Source organism: Gigantopelta aegis, chromosome 6 (assembly GCF_016097555.1).
Source record: "Gigantopelta aegis isolate Gae_Host chromosome 6, Gae_host_genome, whole genome shotgun sequence".
Lineage (NCBI taxonomy): Eukaryota > Metazoa > Mollusca > Gastropoda > Neomphalida > Peltospiridae > Gigantopelta > Gigantopelta aegis.
This window is the reverse complement of record NC_054704.1, coordinates 95,480,682-95,500,681: the sequence shown is the minus strand read 5'-3', so window position 1 is coordinate 95,500,681 and position 20,000 is coordinate 95,480,682. Positions and strand designations below refer to the sequence as shown.

At 39.0% G+C, this 20,000-nt stretch overlaps 2 protein-coding genes and 1 long non-coding RNA gene across 3 annotated transcripts in view; 2 read left to right on the top strand and 1 right to left on the bottom strand.

Moving 5' to 3' along the window:
- The window catches only part of LOC121373872 (kynurenine/alpha-aminoadipate aminotransferase, mitochondrial-like), a 20,771-nt gene extending 12,095 nt beyond the window's left edge, over positions 1-8,676 (top strand). Inside the window, exons 8-11 of the mRNA XM_041500654.1 lie at positions 77-173; positions 1,248-1,374; positions 6,384-6,586; positions 8,424-8,676. Of these exons, the coding sequence (XP_041356588.1) occupies positions 77-173; positions 1,248-1,374; positions 6,384-6,586; positions 8,424-8,477 (481 nt within the window). The 3' untranslated portion in view covers positions 8,478-8,676. The remainder of the gene's footprint in view (positions 1-76; positions 174-1,247; positions 1,375-6,383; positions 6,587-8,423) is intronic.
- Positions 8,677-8,709: 33 nt separating this feature from the next.
- Positions 8,710-13,806, top strand: LOC121376249. The gene is made up of 2 exons (XR_005958424.1): positions 8,710-12,074; positions 13,589-13,806. It is a non-coding gene; the product is annotated as an uncharacterized LOC121376249 (long non-coding RNA).
- Positions 13,807-15,993: 2,187 nt separating this feature from the next.
- Positions 15,994-20,000, bottom strand: part of LOC121374811 (kynurenine/alpha-aminoadipate aminotransferase, mitochondrial-like) — a 23,418-nt gene continuing 19,411 nt past the window's right edge. The window contains exon 12 of the mRNA XM_041501923.1: positions 15,994-16,065. Within this exon, the coding sequence (XP_041357857.1) occupies positions 15,994-16,065 (72 nt within the window). The remainder of the gene's footprint in view (positions 16,066-20,000) is intronic.

The window sequence follows — 20,000 nt, the reverse complement described above, 5'->3', positions numbered from 1 at the left end:
TTATCTTTTAAGCCATTTATGTATATTATGTGACATTTTGAAGGTGGATTATTAATCTTTTTTGCTTTTATTTTAGTGCCCGACTGGGTTATATCAGTGGTCCTAAACAGCTGCTGGACAAACTTGTCTTACACATGAGTTCTTCAACTTCAAGTGCCAGCTGCCTAGTACAGGTAGAAAAATCTTTAACTTAATTAATAAAATTTAGCTTTTGCTGCCAGTCTACAGATGCAGATGTTTAGTTTCAAGAGTGGATGGGTCAACATCCGGACCCTCCATCAGTTCTGTGAACTCGGCTCTGATGTGGGTCCCACAGGGCTAAACAGGGACTATCCTGAGATTTTAGCACTACCAAGACTACCAAAACAAACATCCTGATTTGTTCCTGTTTTCTGAAACACTATCTCCACTTACACCATCAACAAGGGCAGATCCAGTGTTTTTTGTCGAAGGGCAGGTAACTGGAGATGGAAAAGTACCGTGCTATTAATGCTTGATAAAATGATAATAAATTCGTTATACGCCAAGGCAATTAAAAAATCTACATCACTCATGAGAGGGTACACCACCTCGGGGACCCCTGCTTTGAATACAGTACTGTGTCAAAGTACAATTTCGAACATGCACCTTTAAGACTGGATTCATGCAATCTTAACTGCAAGTAAAGAGTTGGCTGAAACCACGATCTTACTACTGGTGTAACCAGGAAGGTATGGGGGTGGGGAATGCTCCAATAAAACCTCTTTTTTCTCTCTTCACTACCTGATACATTTATATGTCGCCCCATAACACGAATCATAGACAATGTACCCAATCTACCTCACCGCTACCTCCACATGAGGGTGCTCCCAGTATAAAATCCAGGTTATGCCCATGGACCACCTTACTCATTTTGTTCAAACAGTTGTCACAATAACACATGGACAACTTAAAACAGCATAATAATAGTCGCTGATAACAGTAAAGCCAACTGATCAATATACGTATATATTTATGTGTGATCAATATATACATTTATATTTATATGTGATACATACATACATGTATATTTATATGTGATACATATATACATGTATATTTATATGTGATATATATATATACATGTATATTTATGTGATAAATATATATATATATATGTATATTTATGTGTAATACAATGTGTAATACATATATATGTATATTTATGTGTGATAAATATATATATATATATATATATATATATTTTAACAATCCGTTTTCTTGTCCAGATATTTGTTCTCAAGCTTCTGGAATACCTCGGACATGATGGGTACTTGAGACACGGAGATGACGTCAGCAGTCTGTATCATAAGAACGCCATCAGTGCTCACGAGATCGCGAAAAAACACCTCGAAGGTAGTTTGTTATACACTGTGCTTCACTGAATGATGTAGTATGTTTGTTTTGTTTAACGACGCCACTAGAGCACAACAACTCGAAGGTAGTTTGTTATACACTGTGCTTCACTGCCTAAAGTAAAGTTTGTTTTGTTTAACGACGCCACTAGAGCACAACATCTCGAAGGTAGTTTGTTATACACTGTGCTTCACTGCCTAAAGTAAAGTTTGTTTTGTTTAACGACGCCACTAGACCACACCATCTCGAAGGTAGTTTGTTATACACTGTGCTTCACTGCCTAAAGTAAAGTTTGTTTTGTTTAACGACGCCACTAGAGCACAACAGCTCGAAGGTAGTTTGTTATACACTGTGCCTCACTGCCTAAAGTAAAGTTTGTTTTGTTTAACGACGCCACTGGAGCACAACAGCTCAAAGGTAGTTTGTTATACACTGTGCTTCACTGCCTAAAGTAAAGTTTGTTTTGTTTAACAACGCCACTAGAGCACACCATCTCGAAGGTAGTTTGTTATACACTGTGCTTCACTGCCTAAAGTAAAGTTTGTTTTGTTTAACGACGCCATTAGAGCACAACATCTCGAAGGTAGTTTGTTATACACTGTGCCTCACTGCCTAAAGTAAAGTTTGTTTTACGACGCCACTAGAGCACACCATCTCGAAGGTAGTTTGTTATACACTGTGCCTCATTGCCTAAAGTAAAGTTTGTTTTGTTTAACGACGCCACTAGAGCACAACATCTCGAAGGTAGTTTGTTATACACTGTGCCTCACTGCCTAAAGTAAAGTTTGTTTTGTTTAACGACGCCACTAGAGCACACCACCTCGAAGGTAGTTTGTTATACACTGTGCTTCACTGCCTAAAGTAAATCTTGTTTTGTTTAACGACGCCACTAGAGCACAACATCTCGAAGGTAGTTTGTTATACACTGTGCTTCACTGCCTAAAGTAAAGCTTGTTTTGTTTAACGACGCCACTAGAGCACAACATCTCGAAGGTAGTTTGTTATACACTGTGCCTCACTGCCTTAAGTAAAGTTTGTTTTGTTTAACGACGCCACTAGAGCATACCACCTCGAAGGTAGTTTGTTATACACTGTGCCTCACTGCCTAAAGTAAAGTTTGTTTTGTTTAACGACGCCACTAGAGCACACCATCTCGAAGGTAGTTTGTTTTACACTGTGCCTCACTGCCTTAAGTAAAGTTTGTTTTACGACGCCACTAGAGCACACCATCTCGAAGGTAGTTTGTTATACACTGTGCTTCACTGCATAAAGTAAAGTTTGTTTTGTTTAACGACGCCACTAGAGCACAACATCTCGAAGGTAGTTTGTTATACACTGTGCTTCACTGCCTAAAGTAAAGCTTGTTTTGTTTAACGACGCCACTAGAGCACAACATCTCGAAGGTAGTTTGTTATACACTGTGCTTCACTGCCTAAAGTAAAGCTTGTTTTGTTTAACGACGCCACTAGAGCACAACATCTCGAAGGTAGTTTGTTATACACTGTGCTTCACTGCCTAAAGTAAAGCTTGTTTTGTTTAACGACGCCACTAGAGCACAACATCTCGAAGGTGGTTTGTTATACACTGTGCCTCACTGCCTAAAGTAAAGTTTGTTTTGTTTAACGACGCCACTAGAGCACACCATCTCGAAGGTAGTTTGTTTTACACTGTGCCTCACTGCCTTAAGTAAAGTTTGTTTTACAACGCCACTAGAGCACACCATCTCGAAGGTAGTTTGTTATACACTGTGCTTCACTGCCTAAAGTAAAGCTTGTTTTGTTTAACGACGCCACTAGAGCACACCATCTCGAAGGTAGTTTGTTTTACACTGTGCCTCACTGCCTTAAGTAAAGTTTGTTTTACAACGCCACTAGAGCACACCATCTCGAAGGTAGTTTGTTATACACTGTGCTTCACTGCCTAAAGTAAAGCTTGTTTTGTTTAACGACGCCACTAGAGCACAACATCTCGAAGGTAGTTTGTTATACACTGTGCTTCACTGCATAAAGTAAAGTTTGTTTTGTTTAACGACGCCACTAGAGCACAACATCTCGAAGGTAGTTTGTTATACACTGTGCTTCACTGCCTAAAGTAAAGCTTGTTTTGTTTAACGACGCCACTAGAGCACAACATCTCGAAGGTAGTTTGTTATACACTGTGCTTCACTGCCTAAAGTAAAGCTTGTTTTGTTTAACGACGCCACTAGAGCACAACATCTCGAAGGTAGTTTGTTATACACTGTGCTTCACTGCCTAAAGCTTGTTTTGTTTAACCACGCCACTAGAGCACAACATCTCGAAGGTAGTTTGTTATACACTGTGCTTCACTGCCTAAAGTAAAGCTTGTTTTGTTTAACGACGCCACTAGAGCACATTGATTAATAAATCATCGCTTATTGTCTAACATTCGGCAATTCTGACACGCACTTTTCAGAGAAAACCCGCTAGATTTCTCTATTAGCAGCAAGGGATCTTTATATGCATTTTCCTCACAGACATGATACCACATACCACAACATTTGATATACTAGTTGTGGGATACTGGTTGGCACTGACTGCATTAATGTTGATTACTAAATACACTATGACGTGATACACACCTTTCTATCATTCTGTTGAAAATTACAAATGATTTCACTTTTTAAATCAGTGGTCAAGATGATTGCCAACATTTTGGTATGACGGACACATCACTTCCAGAACACTCGGTATCATTACTGGTTTCGGTGGTTCTTGTGTGCATGTATGTAGTAAGGGATTTTCCAAAACGTCCCAAAATATAGAGATACCATGTTCAGTGTTTTGTTATTTAGTTATACACACACTTATGAATTGTCTTTATTTCTTTAATCATCAAATTTAAAATATAATAATACCTATGATAAATGCATAGAGGAAATGTCTTCCTTCTACATTTCTTGATCAACTCCTATGGAAATTTCATACAATAACATGGTCGTTGGAAAATACCAACGACTGGAGGACCTATATATTAATTCGCTTTTCCACTAGGGAGATGTATAATCTTGGGGTGGGGCAGTGAAATAGACGTCTTGTCAGAAGTTTCATGAATCACATACATACCGGTATATATTAATTAACAAACACAGTCATGATCTCTCAATCTGATTAAAATTAGCTCTACTGGGTCTACCAGTAGATCTAATAGCATTGCGTGGACTCCCATGTCCAGTGACATTTCATCTATAAATAACAATTTAAATATCGACCAATTACACTTCGACTTTTATAGCGTTATTCGTGAGCATGCAAATTCTAAAAATATCGGGCTAGACTATTTATGCAATAGGCGAACTTGTTGGTCTGTTTCAACATTGAAAAAAACAGGGGAAAAAGTGCAGTACTAAACTCTGGATTGTATACTAGTATAAACAGATTTTATGGCTATACTATCACGGTTTATTTTCCGTCTTGAAACGAATTTTATATAAAATTTTATATTGCAATTAGTTTCCGGCATACTTCGTAATTCACCCAAATCATTTCGTATACACTCGGCATAATCCTGAATGTTTTCAAGTGCGAGTGCGAGTGCGAATAATTTTTACATGCTCATATACCACTAGAGTTTCGAGCATGTCCGTCCCGGGGCCTGTCTCTGGATAGCCAGGGACTTGTCCCGGGACAGAAAAAAATTAAGCGGACAATTTTGAAATTTACATCCCAAAATTAAATAGTGGGCCTTTAAAATTTTGATGCGCATCTCTAATTAATATAATTAATAAAGAAAATTCTACTCATTAAATTTGGTCGCTAAATTAGATTGGGTGGTCAAAAAGAAATTAGATAAGATCGGTGGTTTGACTCGGGATGGAGGGGGTGGGAGTAGAGTTGAAAATGGGCAGAATTTTGAAAATAGCAATTTAAAAAAAAGAGAAAAAAGTTACAAGCCAAAAATAAAAAGAATTGTCTGCTCGGTCGAATATTTATATAATTTGGAGCATTTTAGGACAGTCCAAAAATAAATAAGAGAAAGAAGAGAGGATCGGACTATTTAATAATATTAAAAACAAGAAAGTAATTTCGACAAACTTTTGAACAAAGGTCTAAAAGTTTAAAGTCCGATCTATATGTCCACGTGAGTGGCCTCGTTAAGGCCGTTAGGGTGCACAGCTTGTAGGGACGAGGTGGTTTGCATCCTGTCAAGAAAACCCCTAGATTGACAGTCAATAGACGTTGAAGGTGTAGTGCTGTGCTGAAATACAGACCTTGAGAAGCCGGATCCGTCTGAACGAGAGAGAGAATCAGACTAGGGTATAGTCCAGTCGTCATGGATAGGTATAGTGGTGCAGACGGGCTCGACTCCGGAGGATACGAGATGGTATCACAATAAAACAAAGTAAAGTCTAGAAAAGAGTAGTAGGGGCCAACCCCGCTTCCTATTTCTTCTTAGAGTGGGGCGGTCAATCTTCCATTGCTGCTAGGGCATGTAGAGACTAAACGCGAACAACCGTGGCGTTCTGCAGAATGGCCGTCATACGAGTCACGAAAAAAAAGAAGTCAACATAGTCAGACGGAGAAATGACGTGGAGGCAAGGAATCTCGCTAAAAAGAATCCAACCTGGTGGTGCAGACTGTCGAAACGAGAAACGTTCCAGCGTTCAATCAGTTCCAATGGCCGCATACATCCCAATAGAAAACTTCACTTCGCTGACAAAAACAACGAAGTAAAGGATCCCCAAGTCGAGCCGCGAAAGCACGTGCAGTGTGCACACGCAAAACAAACACGTCTTACCGCGTCGAGCTGCAGACTGAGAATGAATGTTTTCAAATTCTTTTCAAATTACTGGCATGATTTTGCAAGTAAAGTTTTGATTGGTCAAATGAAAGGTCAACTGGACATGATCTCCAACGAGCTGCTGTTAGATACACATGTAATAGTGGAACTAATTTTAATTAGATTGATGATCTCTCGAATGTTTTAGTCCAATTAAGTCCAATCACGCGTTTTTGTGATTTTATGTTTTAGAAATGCCATATTCTCCACAGGTCTTGCCGAGTGGTCTATGCCAGACGGTGGAATATTTATCTGGCTTCGAATTCTAGGAATCCAGGACTGTTCTAGAATAATAGCCAACACAGCAGAGAAAGGTGTTGCAATCCTTGGTGGATCTGCACTTACGCCAGATAAAAGAAAATCAAACTGTCTACGGATTTCCTTCTCAGATCAGTCGAAAGAAAATTTTGAAAAGGTAGGTTTATTATTTTAGTGAAATATATTACTGTTGGATACGCTTTTATGTGAAGAAAACGCTACCCATCCTCGTCTCATAAAAATAGCAAAAATGTCCGTTTTAGTTTAAAGTAACCTTTTTGTGTAAATGGAGCAGACCATTTATTATTGTACTAAAAATATTTACCGCCCCCCACCCCTCCCCCAAGCTAAGTAAAATACTGACTAGAGTGTTAATTTATCCCCAATACTTAGTTATGCTTGCATTTTTATAGATATTTCTAATCAGCGAGATAGAAACCAGGCATGGCGGAAGCAAATCAACATTGGAGGGGGAGGGAGCTGACAGATCGAGGGTGCAAAACAAAGTTTCTAGGAGGGGGGGGGGGTTCGGGGGTATGCTCCCCATAAAAGTTTGAAAACTACAAATAAAATTAATCTATGCCTTACGATATGATTCTGAATTATTGGAAGGGGACTAGAGCTCCCAGTCTCTCCCCTGCTCCGCCGTGCTTGCTGTTTGACGAAGCGATCTTAGCGCTAAAACCTCTTTAAGTGCATAGCTACTTTACGCACTTAAGGTGATCTCAGCGCTAAAACCGCTTCGGGACGCAGGACCTCAAACTTGTTTCGTTTATTTAAAATATCTTCGCTTGGCTCCCCTTGTCTCCCACTCCGCCATAACAACACCATACCTTCAGTCCAGTATCATATGCCTTGTAACCAAATAAGAATGGTACAAAAAGTTTTTGCCTATCCTTATTTTATTTCAACTTATTTTCGTGCTTATATCCAATTATGGTCCAATCACGCTGTCCTGGGCACACATCTCGGCTATCTGAACTGTCTGTCCATAACAGTGGGTTTGTTGTTAGTGGTTAGTGAGAGAGAAGAGGGTGTAGTGGTCTTACACCTACCCACTGAGTTGTTAAAACTCGCTCTGGCTGGGAGCCGGTACCGGGTTGCGAACCCTGTACCTACCAGCCTGTTGTCCGATGGCTTAACCACGACACCACTGAGGCCGGTTGTCTATCCTCCAATGAGAGTACTGAATTCGCCAGCTGTTTCCCATAAATAATTAATTTAAAACAATCGATCGTCAGATTTTGTGTACATTTATATCTTATATTTCTCTGAGTCATCTAAAAACAAACCCATTTTCGCGTAATATAAAACAAAGTACTGGGTTCACCATCTTCTTCTTTTAATCTTAAAGGGAATCGGTGATCGGTTTTTATCACCAAATGTATATGCTCTTTCTCACGTCTAAACTATGAACATATTGGAAGAAACCCGAAACATGATAACATCCATCACCTCCTAATATGAATCTGAACGACAAAACCGTTATCTGCGATCAAAACCGTATCTCTGCACAATGCAGAGTCGAATGGACATTTGGCAAAATAGTGATACCACAAATATCTATCTAGTGCTGGCCTCCGTCATGAGTAATAAAACCGTTATATTTATACTGATGTATTGCTGCTTTAGGATCAATTCCTGGATCCATTTGGCTTTTTCTCTTTCCAGTCTCTGTCCCACGACTATAATCAAAATTCGTGGCATGTTCTGTCGTTAATCTTACGTTCCTTTCCTTCACATTCCCATATACAAAATAACAAGGATTGCAGTTTCTTTCCCCTTATATTTAAGTAATAAAAGATAAATAACAGGGTCTGTAAGTATTTGGCGACAAAATTGCAGTGCCAGGTTCTCGTTAATTGTGCTGTCAGTTACGTCAATGTTAATATTCGTTATTATAAGTTGTACGTCAATATTACTATTCGTTATTATAAGTTGTACTGTAATAATGCGGCTTTATTTTTGCTCTCATGTGTGTGTTTTATTTTCAGGGTTTTGCTATCTTAGCTTCAGCAATAAAAGAAGAACATGATCGCATGAAGTGAAGATATTCCTGTGACACGTTTAAAGAAAGTTTGTGCTATCCTAGAAACACTTATCAACCCACGGTGATCCGAGGCAAAGCACTCGCAATCGCTCGCCAGAATATATATATATATATATATATATATATATATATATATATATATATATATTGTATTTTTAATTTTTTTTATTTGATTTTGTATTTGTTGTTTTTGTTGATTTTTGTGCGATTTGTTTTCGTATTTTATTGGTTTTGATTTTGTTTTGAGTTTTTTCTTGTTATTTGTTTTTGTTTTATTTTTTAGGTTTTTGGTTTGTTAGTTAGTTGCAGTTTGTTTTGTTTTGTTTTTGCATGCGCCTATAATATAATACAGGATGGAAACCAATCAAATTGTTCTCGGATTCTCGCCCTCCTGAACACGTTATCGAATAAAATTAGATCTTACTTCCATCCCACCATGCTCTCCAATTGAAGATCTGACATGAACCAACGGCACTTCGTCTTCAGGTGATCTTACGTCACAAATATGATATTTGTTCATTATATTCCATTATAAACAACAGAAAGGCTTCAAAGCAATCCAATTTTTTTTTTTTATATTGATGAAATGAAAGCATTTGACAGAGTTAACAGATCTGGTATAAGCACCAAACATTGGGAGTAAATGGTAACTTTTTATATGGCTGTTAAATCTTTGTATGAACATAACCGCTGAAGGGTGTGTGTAAATGGTTTTCCTACTGAAGAATTTCGTTGTTAATAACGGTGTTAAACAGAGTTGTGCGTTATCACCAACATTGTTCTCGATTTGTATTAATGATTTGGTTGACGAAATGAATAGCCTCAGCTGTGACATTGCTACTGATGGTTCGATGTTGAGTTTACTTCTGTATGCCGATGATATTGCCCTCATCGCACCGGATGAACATTCTTTACAACGTATGTTAAGCTGCGTGGCTAATTGGTGTAAACGTGGCTTTTACAGATACAGTAAAGTACTCTTATAACGAACAGCAAGGGACCAGACACATCGGTTCGTTATAGCAATAGTTCGTTATACACATTTGCGGAAGTTAGCCGTTTTCATTCATGAAGTCGGCCATTTTGGATTTTTAAAATTTAAATACAAAAGTTAGTGGGGTTTTAAAAAATATTTCATTTATTATCAACAATATCAGTACAGTCGTTTTGGATGCATTGCCGTAAATGCTACTGACTGATAAGATACAAATAGATAAAAGAAATTATGATCGGTTCACTGTATATACACTAATTTACACTGAAATTCACAATTTTTATAAACAAACTGGTTCGTTTTAACAGTTAATTCGCTATACATAGTTCGTTCTATACATTAAAATTTATTAGCCGATAACCCCGTTAAATAGTGGTATTTGTAAATGTTGTAACAAAAATATTATAGAAGATGAATTTCATTTTTTTTTATCACGTGTAATTTCTATTCAGATTTAAGAATGAAGTTATGGGGTCCAGCCTCTATAATAAGGCCTAACTTTCTATACAGATTTAAGAATGAAGTTATGGGGTCCAGCCTCTATAATAAGGCCTAACTTTCTATTCAGATTTAAGAATGAAGTTATGGGGTCCAGCCTCTATAATAAGGCCTAACTTTCTATACAGATTTAAGAATGAAGTTATGGGGTCCAGCCTCTATAATAAGGCCTAACTTTCTATACAGATTTAAGAATGAAGTTATGGGGTCCAGCCTCTATAATAAGGCCTAACTTTCTATACAGATTTAAGAATGAAGTTATGGGGTCCAGCCTCTATAATAAGGCCTAACTTTCTATTCAGATTTAAGAATGAAGTTATGGGGTCCAGCCTCTATAATAAGGCCTAACTTTCTATACAGATTTAAGAATGAAGTCATGGGGTCCAGCCTCTATAATAAGGCCTAACTTTCTATTCAGATTTAAGAATGAAGTTATGGGGTCCAGCCTCTATAATAAGGCCTAACTTTCTTGAATTATTACCTATGGACCAGTTTAAATCACTTCTGTGTTCTGCCAACTTGGTTAAACCGTTGGCCGCTACTCTTTTAACCATATTCATGAGAGAAAAAACCTTAGTATATAGCAATTTTATGATTGCTTTTATTGAATAACTCAATCAAATTTAGCATCAGTATTATATTTTATAATAAAAATATTAAATTGTTTTACTTAGATAATGTGCTTTTAAATATTTTAGAATTTTAAATGTTTTGAGTGTCTTGTAGGCAATTTGACCGGATCTTGTACTGTGTAACCTCTGTATACATATATTTATATTACATGATTTATGTACAGCATGTGACACTATAATAAAATAATTTTCTTCTCTTTTTCATCTGTATTCCGAATGCGTCACAGTTTGTTTAGCGCTGTCAGATTTACACCAGCTGAGTTTAATGGGTCGAATGCAATGCTACGTGGACACAGAACAACACTAGCCTTAATTAGATTTACTGACTGATACCTGGAATAGGACTGATAATTAAAATCTAATTTCGCTTAGATTGCCGCGGATAATCACAAAGACTCGTATAGTGGAAGTATCATCTCTCACTTAAAAAGTACACTGTTTCTAAAACTTATGTGAACCAATTAAGGACTGTTACAAAAAGAAACAACCCTGTCAACATGAGAATGGATCAAGTGCTGATGTGATTCATTGGATTACAAAAATAAAAATCTTTATGTAAATAATTTAGAAAACCCCCACCCAGCAACATAAAGGGAAAGTAACAAAGACCAACTGCGATATTGATCTTCTAAACTGCTATGATTATATTTCACCAATGTGATTTTTGTTCTGTTGTTAACATGTTAATAAATATAAAACCAATTTTGTGTACATGTATCGCAGGAAATATCCTGTATGGAACGTGTGTTTTAAGCTGTGTTATTAATTAAAGTTTTAGTGCTTGATGAGCAAAAGAAACAAAGTCAACGAGTTCATTATTTATTATTTATAAGCACAAAGTGCCAGGCCGTTAAAAATGCCACATTACCTTTTAATAAACACGGCTTAGTAAACATCGATAAATAATATACATATATTTGTACAGCAAAATCATTTATCTTGTACACATGATCTACATTTGAAATACAGTTATAATTAAATATATTACTACCTCACGTACATTCACACGAATATTAATCACATTTTAATAACTACCTTCCGTTCTGGATCTGATAACTTTACTGCATTCGAATCTTACAATGAGCGACAGATATGACACTAACAACAATCTCTGTAAATTAATTGGCTCCCGGTTCTAATTCGCCAGCGTCCGCAATAACTCGTTGGAAAAATATTGAAAAATAATAGAAAGCAGTAAACAGGTGCGCCACAAAAGAAAAACTGATTGTAATAATGAGAAACTACGATAGTGATCTTGTAAACTGTTGTATAAAAGAGAAGGGCGGCTGCAGGTGTAATATAAACACACGTGTACATGTGAGAGATTTCACTCATTCTAGAGACGAGCTGTAAAACGTTTGACGAGAAATACGGAACATTTGGCGAAGATTTACTTCATACAGGATGAATAAGTTAATACTGGTTTTTTTGTTTGCTCTGCTTGTTGTCGCTGCAACAACAGAAAACGATGGTAAGTTACAAACTGTAAAATACAAATTGATAAGTTACAAATTGTAAATACAAAGTGTATTTGTATATATACATGTATAACGAATATAATAGATTAGTTGTTTAACGACACCCCAGCACGAAAAATACATCGGCTATGGTAAATGCAAACATTAAGTGCATGTATAAACATACATGGGGATAAACACCAGGGACTTAGGGACCGAGGGGGGAGGGGGGCATATGTCCCCTACTTGAGGCCCAAACCATTTAGGGCCGAATTCACTAATCCTTTTTAAGCATTATAAATGTATGTAGTTACGCGTTATGCTATGCACTTTCTCGCAGACAGGACAGGACATACCACGGCCTTTGATGTAACAGTCTTGGTGCACTGTTGGGGACGGAGGAAAACCCAAGCACCATAGGCAAGCGATCTGCCGACTGAGCTAGATCTATCCCGCTCCTGCCCATTCTTAAAATACCACTCACTGTGTACATTATAAGAGAGCAGGTTTCTTCTCTAGTTATCAGAACGAAGTTTAGCAGTTACAATAATTAATTTTCGACACAAAACAGCCGAGGCGCGTGTATAAGAGTTTGTGTTGGAGCGGGTCTGGACTGGAGAACAAAGTTTATACGGGGGTCGAATCATGCTCCTCCGGAAAATATATTTAAAACCAGAAAGAATTTGCTCTAGCAGGAAGGGAATTCGACCCCAAAAAACCCTCCCCTGCACCCGCGCCGTTGATTACTAGTAACCAATGTGCTAGGATATCTGTTCTCAAACATTTCTTTCTTTTTATCAATTAGTCCGAAGTCAAAATCTAATTTTGTGCCTTTTTTTTGTGTACTATTGACATGAGAACGCACTATCCCACTAAAGATGCTTGTAATATTTCAAGAGTGTACAAAACCTGTTCAAAATAGCGATTTCGGCAAAAATATATCTATCAGTCTATTAACTGGAACTAGAATCACAAAACCGTAAAACCAGCTTGTGTCAGTTCGGGTTTGGAGATGGCTCGTTCACACACACACACACACACACACACACACACACACTATAGCAATTCGTATTCAGAACACAACATTAGTCGCGTTCAAGACGTTATACATGATTGTTTGGCCAAATGATCCGAGCTTTTGTTGAAGCAGAATATTGTTGCCGCAAAGACGGAATAGACAGTCCGGAAAAAAAGTTTTTATTTTTGTTATTTTGTTATTTTGTTATTTTAAATTTTTTAATTGTTTTTTATTTAATATAATGTTTACTATTTTATTTAATATAATGTTTACTATTTTATTTAATATAATGTACACCTTGACTGCAATGAAGTACAAAACACATCAGCATCAGCATCATCGTCGTCGTCATCGTCATCGTCATTGTCGTCGTTTTTTATCATCATCCTTATCACAATCATTGAATCATCACCACAACCACTATCACCAGTCATCAACATCATTATTATCATCTGCACAATTATCATTATCGGCATCATCTCATTTTTCTGTTACTATTTTTGTTTCCAGGTAAGATCGACGTCCGTGATGACGATTGCGATGACGAGGAGTTACTGTCGTGTCTCCTTGACAACCCGAAATGTTGCGAGAACCAGTGCCAACAAGCCTGTAAAGATTTCCAGGAAAGCGAAGAGGACTAAATTTTTGACATTTTTGAAATGTAGAAAACTGACAATTAATATCTCGAAAATGAGGAACCCTTCACGGCAATAAATGAGTATTCGCTAGTAGTATTAGGGCCTGTATAGCCCCATGACCTACTTTCCGTGACCTTGACCTACTTTCCGTGACCTTGATGACATCACGTGACCTCGTCCTACTGGCCCTGACCTACTTAGACCGGCCCATGACCTACTTAGGCCGGCACGAAAGAGTATAAAAAGGCTAGATACGGTTTCATTGTCATTCGCTCGCCGAAAACGACCAGATATACGTTCGTATTACTAGAGAACAGACGTGTTTTATGATTCTGACATTATTGTGTCTTGTTGCACTCTATCTGGAACGAAGAAGATGGCATCGGGATATTCGAGCAGTGTTAGTAGCAGTAGCGACGAGGACGACGTCTTGGTCTGCAAATGTTCAGAAAGACATACGATCAAAAGAGTGGCTACCAAACCAGATGAGAAGAAGAGTACTCATTGTGTGGATCAAGCGGATGCTACACGCAAAATTGGGGATAGAATTGAAGATGGCGAACTCGTGGATGAACCCACAGATCAGACGGATGCTGCCTGTGACACAGACGCTGCCTGGGATGAGGAAGACTGCTATTCGAGACGTTACTTGTTCTGTCATCGTCCTGAAATGAGACATTTCTATGCCCGGATGCTAACATTTGGGTGGTGGCCCATACAATTACGCCAGAAACCAAAAGAACTTGCCAAGGCCGGTTTCTACTACACGGGAGACCACGATGCCGTCGTCTGTTACTGTTGTGGACCGATGGCAGAGAATGGACGACCCAGTGATGGAACATTACAGACTCTCTCCAAGATGTCCTTATGTGAACAACCTGTTCAGACATTAAATGTTTTAGACACTTGTGTGCTATGTTATCATGTTGTATGTTGTGAATAAAACCGTGAATAACAGGTTTTGCTTTCTTATTTAGGTACTGGGTCCATGAGTGTGTCTCTGGACGTGTCCCTATGGTAGTAACACTGGTAAAGGGTAATATTTTGGTAACGATTATTTTTGGGAGCTCGCACGATGAGATTTGTGCTTGGGAGGAGGGACACTGGTCATACGTATCACACACATTCAAACATTCCTGTACCATATCTTTATGCGTCATAAGGTATATAAGTAAAATAGTTTTGGAAAACTCGTCATTTGAGGTAGAACTTTCAGAGGAGCAACATGTCAGACCAGTACAAGTTATATGTACCCGACGTGGATAAGTGGACCCGTTTCTATAAACTGCAGGCACACGGTAAACTTCAACCTCACTTCGAAATTCAACGTGGTGGGGAAAGTCAGATCATGTACAGTGTGGATCGATGTCTAGAACTCTACGATCCCACGTGGAAAAAAGAAAAAGAGGAACAAAACAAGTCCCCGACACCCAAAGTCGTCATGGTCTCCCCAACACAACAAGTGGTAGAGCAAGCCAAAGCCGATCTGAAACGGAAACAACAACAACAACAACAAAGTGGTACGGGTTGGAAAGCCCCGAAACTGCAGAAGCATTTCTAAATAAGCTATAAAAGGAACTATGTGGGTCAGATATCGTCATTTCATTTAGAGTCGTCATGCAGAGCACATGTTCAGAATGTGGTTTCACATTCTCGAGGAGAGACGCCATGTTAAGACATTTTCAACAAAAACATGCTAAAGGTCTACCACCACCACCACCACCACAGCAGCAGCCACCACCACCACCACCACCACCACCACCACAGCAGCAGCCACCACCACCACCACCACCACCACTACCACAGCAGCAGCCACCACCACCACCATCACCACCACAGCAGCCACCACCACCACCACCACCACCACAGCAGCCACCACCACCACCACCACAGCAGCAGCCACCACCACCACCACCACCACCACCACCGCCACCACAGCAGCCACCACCACCACCACCACCACCACCACCACCACAGCAGCAGCAGCATCCCCTAAGATTGCTACATCCCTTCACCATGATCGTGTCGGGACCCACGTCGTGTGGAAAGACATTTTTGGTATACAAATTGTTGAGAGATGGTAAAATCCAGCCGCCTCCCCAGCGCGTCATCTGGCTCTACAAACGATGGCAACCCCTCTATGATATGATCAAAAAGGTTGCTCGAGTGAAATTTGTTCAAGGTATACCTGAGAATTTGGAAAAGGATCGTTATTTGGATCCCAGAGTCAGAAATCTCATCGTGTTGGACGACCTGATGTGTATGGCTAATAAAGACTCAAGGATCACCGACCTGTTCACAGAAGGAAGTCATCACAGAAACGTATCCGTCATCGCTATCAACCAGAACCTGTATCACAGCAAGGACCCGACACAGAGAAGAAACTGCCATTATCTAGCGCTGTTCAACAACCCCATCGACAAGCAGCAAGTTCTGACTTTGGCACGGCAGATGTATCCGGAAAACACTCGTCATTTCATGCATCAGTTTGAGGAAGCTACCCACAGGCCCTACGGACATCTCTTGGTGGACTTGAAACCGACCACACCCGAACATTGGCGTCTTCGGCCTAATGGTTTAGAGACGGGGCCGTCCGAATGGTATAAAAGCACGAACGTAACGGCGAATGTCTCAGAAGAGTTGCAGCCACCGACGAAGAAAGAGCTCTACATGCAAATCATGCAAAGAAACGCATTCAAGAGAAAACTACCAGGCATACCCGCCTACGAAAGTGACGACGAAGAAGATGATGAGGTAGAACCATATCTGAAAAAAGTCAAGAGGATGCAGTCTTGCGATACGTGTGGTCTGGTCTTTAAAGACGGAAGCGACTTGCAGCGACACGTGAAAACGTGCGAAAAGGGAAATGAAAAAGAAGAAGAGCCGTCGCCCGACCTGGAAAACGAAGGCATTCGTCTCATGGTGGAACGTGAATTCGACATCAATCATGACTATATCGAAAGCAAGAGGAAACGCTACGAAGAAAAAAACATGTCCCAAGATGCCATTGAAAGAAACATGAAGACATTGCAATGGAAGTTATTTAAAGACACGTACTCTCGCTTTCTGACCTATATGCATTACTTTGACAAAGGTCCCAACACCAGAAATTTTTTACAGTTTGTGAATCCAGACAAAGATGTGAGACCACAGATTCGTTCTAAATTAAATCAGTATCGTTCATGGATCGGCGAATATTTGGATGAACAAGACGACGACGATACCGACGATGAGGAGGACGACGATGATGAAGAGAAATGAACACTCATATTATTCACATGTCGCCCTTAAGGCCTCTCGATGTAACCCAGTGTGTGTCCATTTTATATATGTGTCAGTGATTTGTAATTTAGAAATAAATGAAAAACCAAAACATTGCGTTTGTTTTTTGTGTTTTTTACTCTATGACTAGATTTGTGATTGGATATTACTACCGCTACTTTATAGTAGCAAGAGCTGTGTGTACAAGACAGAACATACCACGATCTTTGATATACCAGACATAATACACTAGTTGGCTATAGCTTAATGGGCCACCGACGGGGATCGATCCTAGATCGACCACTGTATTTACCCATTTGGTAATTAAAAAGCCCTGTAAAAAGGCTTGTACTCTAGGGAAATACTTGTGCTTAAAATGCAGCTAAAAGATCATAGTTTAGGTCGGAGCGTTCAGTTGCAGTCACGCGTTCTTTCTTCAAAGCAATGGGCTGGGGATCTTTCTCACACACACACACACACACACACACACACACACACACACACACACACACACACACACACACATTCCTTTCTTTTCCTTAACAAATATTCCTTTCTTCTCCTTAACAAATATGAAGTGACGAAATAGGTCAGTTCATAATAATCTTGTGAATGCGCTAGCGCGGGAGACATAGTGGGACGACAATTCTATTTTACACCTATTTAAATCATTTCTTATTTCACGTCTTTAAGAATGTAACTTCTAGTTCAGTATTGCCACCAACAATAAAGTAGGATACCACCGCTTCCCGGATGTAAACAGTGATAACCATTCATCATTCAGTGCGCTAAAATTAAACACACTACCTCGCGTCGGGCCGAATCCTTAGAAGTGGTAGGTTAACGACACCACTAGAGCACATCGATTTATGAATCATTGACTATTGGATGTGAAACATACTTTTGGACAGTTTTAGAATTTCCCCACATTAGATATGAACGACGTAGCCTCAGCGCTGGACGCGAAGTCGTTCGCACTTGACTACTAAACGCATGTTAACAAAACCTGTCATTTAAACCGTTATATGTGTGAGCGGCGAAGCGCGGAATAAAGTGACGAAATAGGTTAGTTAATAATAATCTTGTGAATGCGCTATCAGATAGCGTAGAACGAGAATTCTATTTTACACCATTTAAATCATTTCTTATTTCACGTCTTTAAGAATGTAACTTCTAGTTCAGTATTGCCACCAACAATAAAATAGGATACCACCGCTTCCCGGATGTAAGCAGTGATAACCATTCATCATTCAGTGCGCTAAAATTAAACACACTACCTGGCATCGGGCCGAGTCCTTAGATGTGGTAGGTTAACGACACCACTAGAGCACCTTGATTTATGAATCATTGTCTATTGGATGTGAAACATACTTTTGGACAGTTTTAGAGAGGAAACCCGCTACAGTTTCCCATTAGTAGCAAGGGATCCTACACTTCCCACAGACAGGATAGCACGGGCGTTGCTAAGTACGACGGGTCGGGGCCGGGCTAAATAGGTCAGGACTAGACTAAGTAGGTCAGGGGCCGGTCTAAGTAGGTCAGGACCGGGTCAGTAGGGCGTTGCACACGGCACAGTAGGCCAGTCTAAGTAGGTCAGGGCCAGTAGGACGAGGTCACGTGACGTCATCAAGGTCACGGAAAGTAGGTCAAGGTCACGGAAAGTAGGTCATGGGGCTATACAGGCCCTAATACTACTTTCGCTAAAATATTGAGGCTGGTGTTATTTTGGAAAATTAAAAACTGAAAATAATTGTTTTAAAGTTTGTTGTTTTTAACGACACCATTAGAGCACATTGGTTGTCCCCAGAAATATTTGGCAGTGTCAGGGTTGAGGTGCCTTGAGCTCACTGACGTACACATATTTTAATTATATTTCATATATATATATATATATATATATATATATATATATATATATATATATATATATACACTGTATATACAGACTATTTACATGTACACAATGTTCATGTTTAAAACATATACTGCATTCAAAAAACTCTCTCATCCACTCACCTACTCACACACACCCCCCCCCCCCCCCCCCCCCCCCCCCACACACACACAAATATCCATGTACATCAGTTTTCATACATGTCGGTAATTAGTATTAATTATTTCTGGGAGCAAGAAAGAAGAGAAAGAAGAGAAAGAAGAAAGGGGGAAAAACGAAATATCAGAAGTAAAAGAAAAGAATAACTGGTTGCAAATTTTATCTTTTAATGTTTGTCTCTAAGCCAGTATGTTAGACTACAGTTGAAAAATGTCTTCCAATATGTTTCAAAATATTCGTATTCCCAGTTTTTACGCAGAATACACCATTGAATTTCTAATTTGTTTTTAATTGTCCGTTGTAATGATCGTAAGTTCAATTTTTGTTTTTGCATTTTTATAGAATAAATATAATATTTTATATTAATAATCATCCAATTTACTACACTGCTGTTTTGTTCATTAGGCAAACTTAAGATAACTATATGTTTATCAAAAGTAATATGTTCACCCACAATATTTGTTATCCAATTTGCAATAGATTTCCATAGTTTTTTTTAACAAAATGACAATCATAGAATAAGTGTTCCATTGTCTCTGGCAGCAGATTGCAGAAAGTACATTTATTGGTATCTATATAGTGAATAGTATTTTGTATTTCCCTTTGAAGGAGAGAACAATACAGTGCACACGTGCACTTTTTTCTGTTTCTTCTCTCAATAGAATAAACGCAGCCATTTTAGTTTTGCAGCGTTCAGCTTACGGCGGCGATAGTAGTAACTAAGGTTGCTCCTGACCTATTGTTAATTTTCACCGTAACTTACGACGATAGTAAGCTACGCCGCTTCGTGGAACGGGTTGGCCATCGTAGGAAAAAGTTACCGTCGCGATAGTAGGTACTTACGACGATAGTAGTGCTAAGATCGCTTCGTGGAACGGGCCCCAGACAGGAATTTGAAAGTCACGAGTTTCCTTTGATTTAAACACATTTACCAAACTGCTAAACCCTTTTTTATCTTGGCATATTTTTA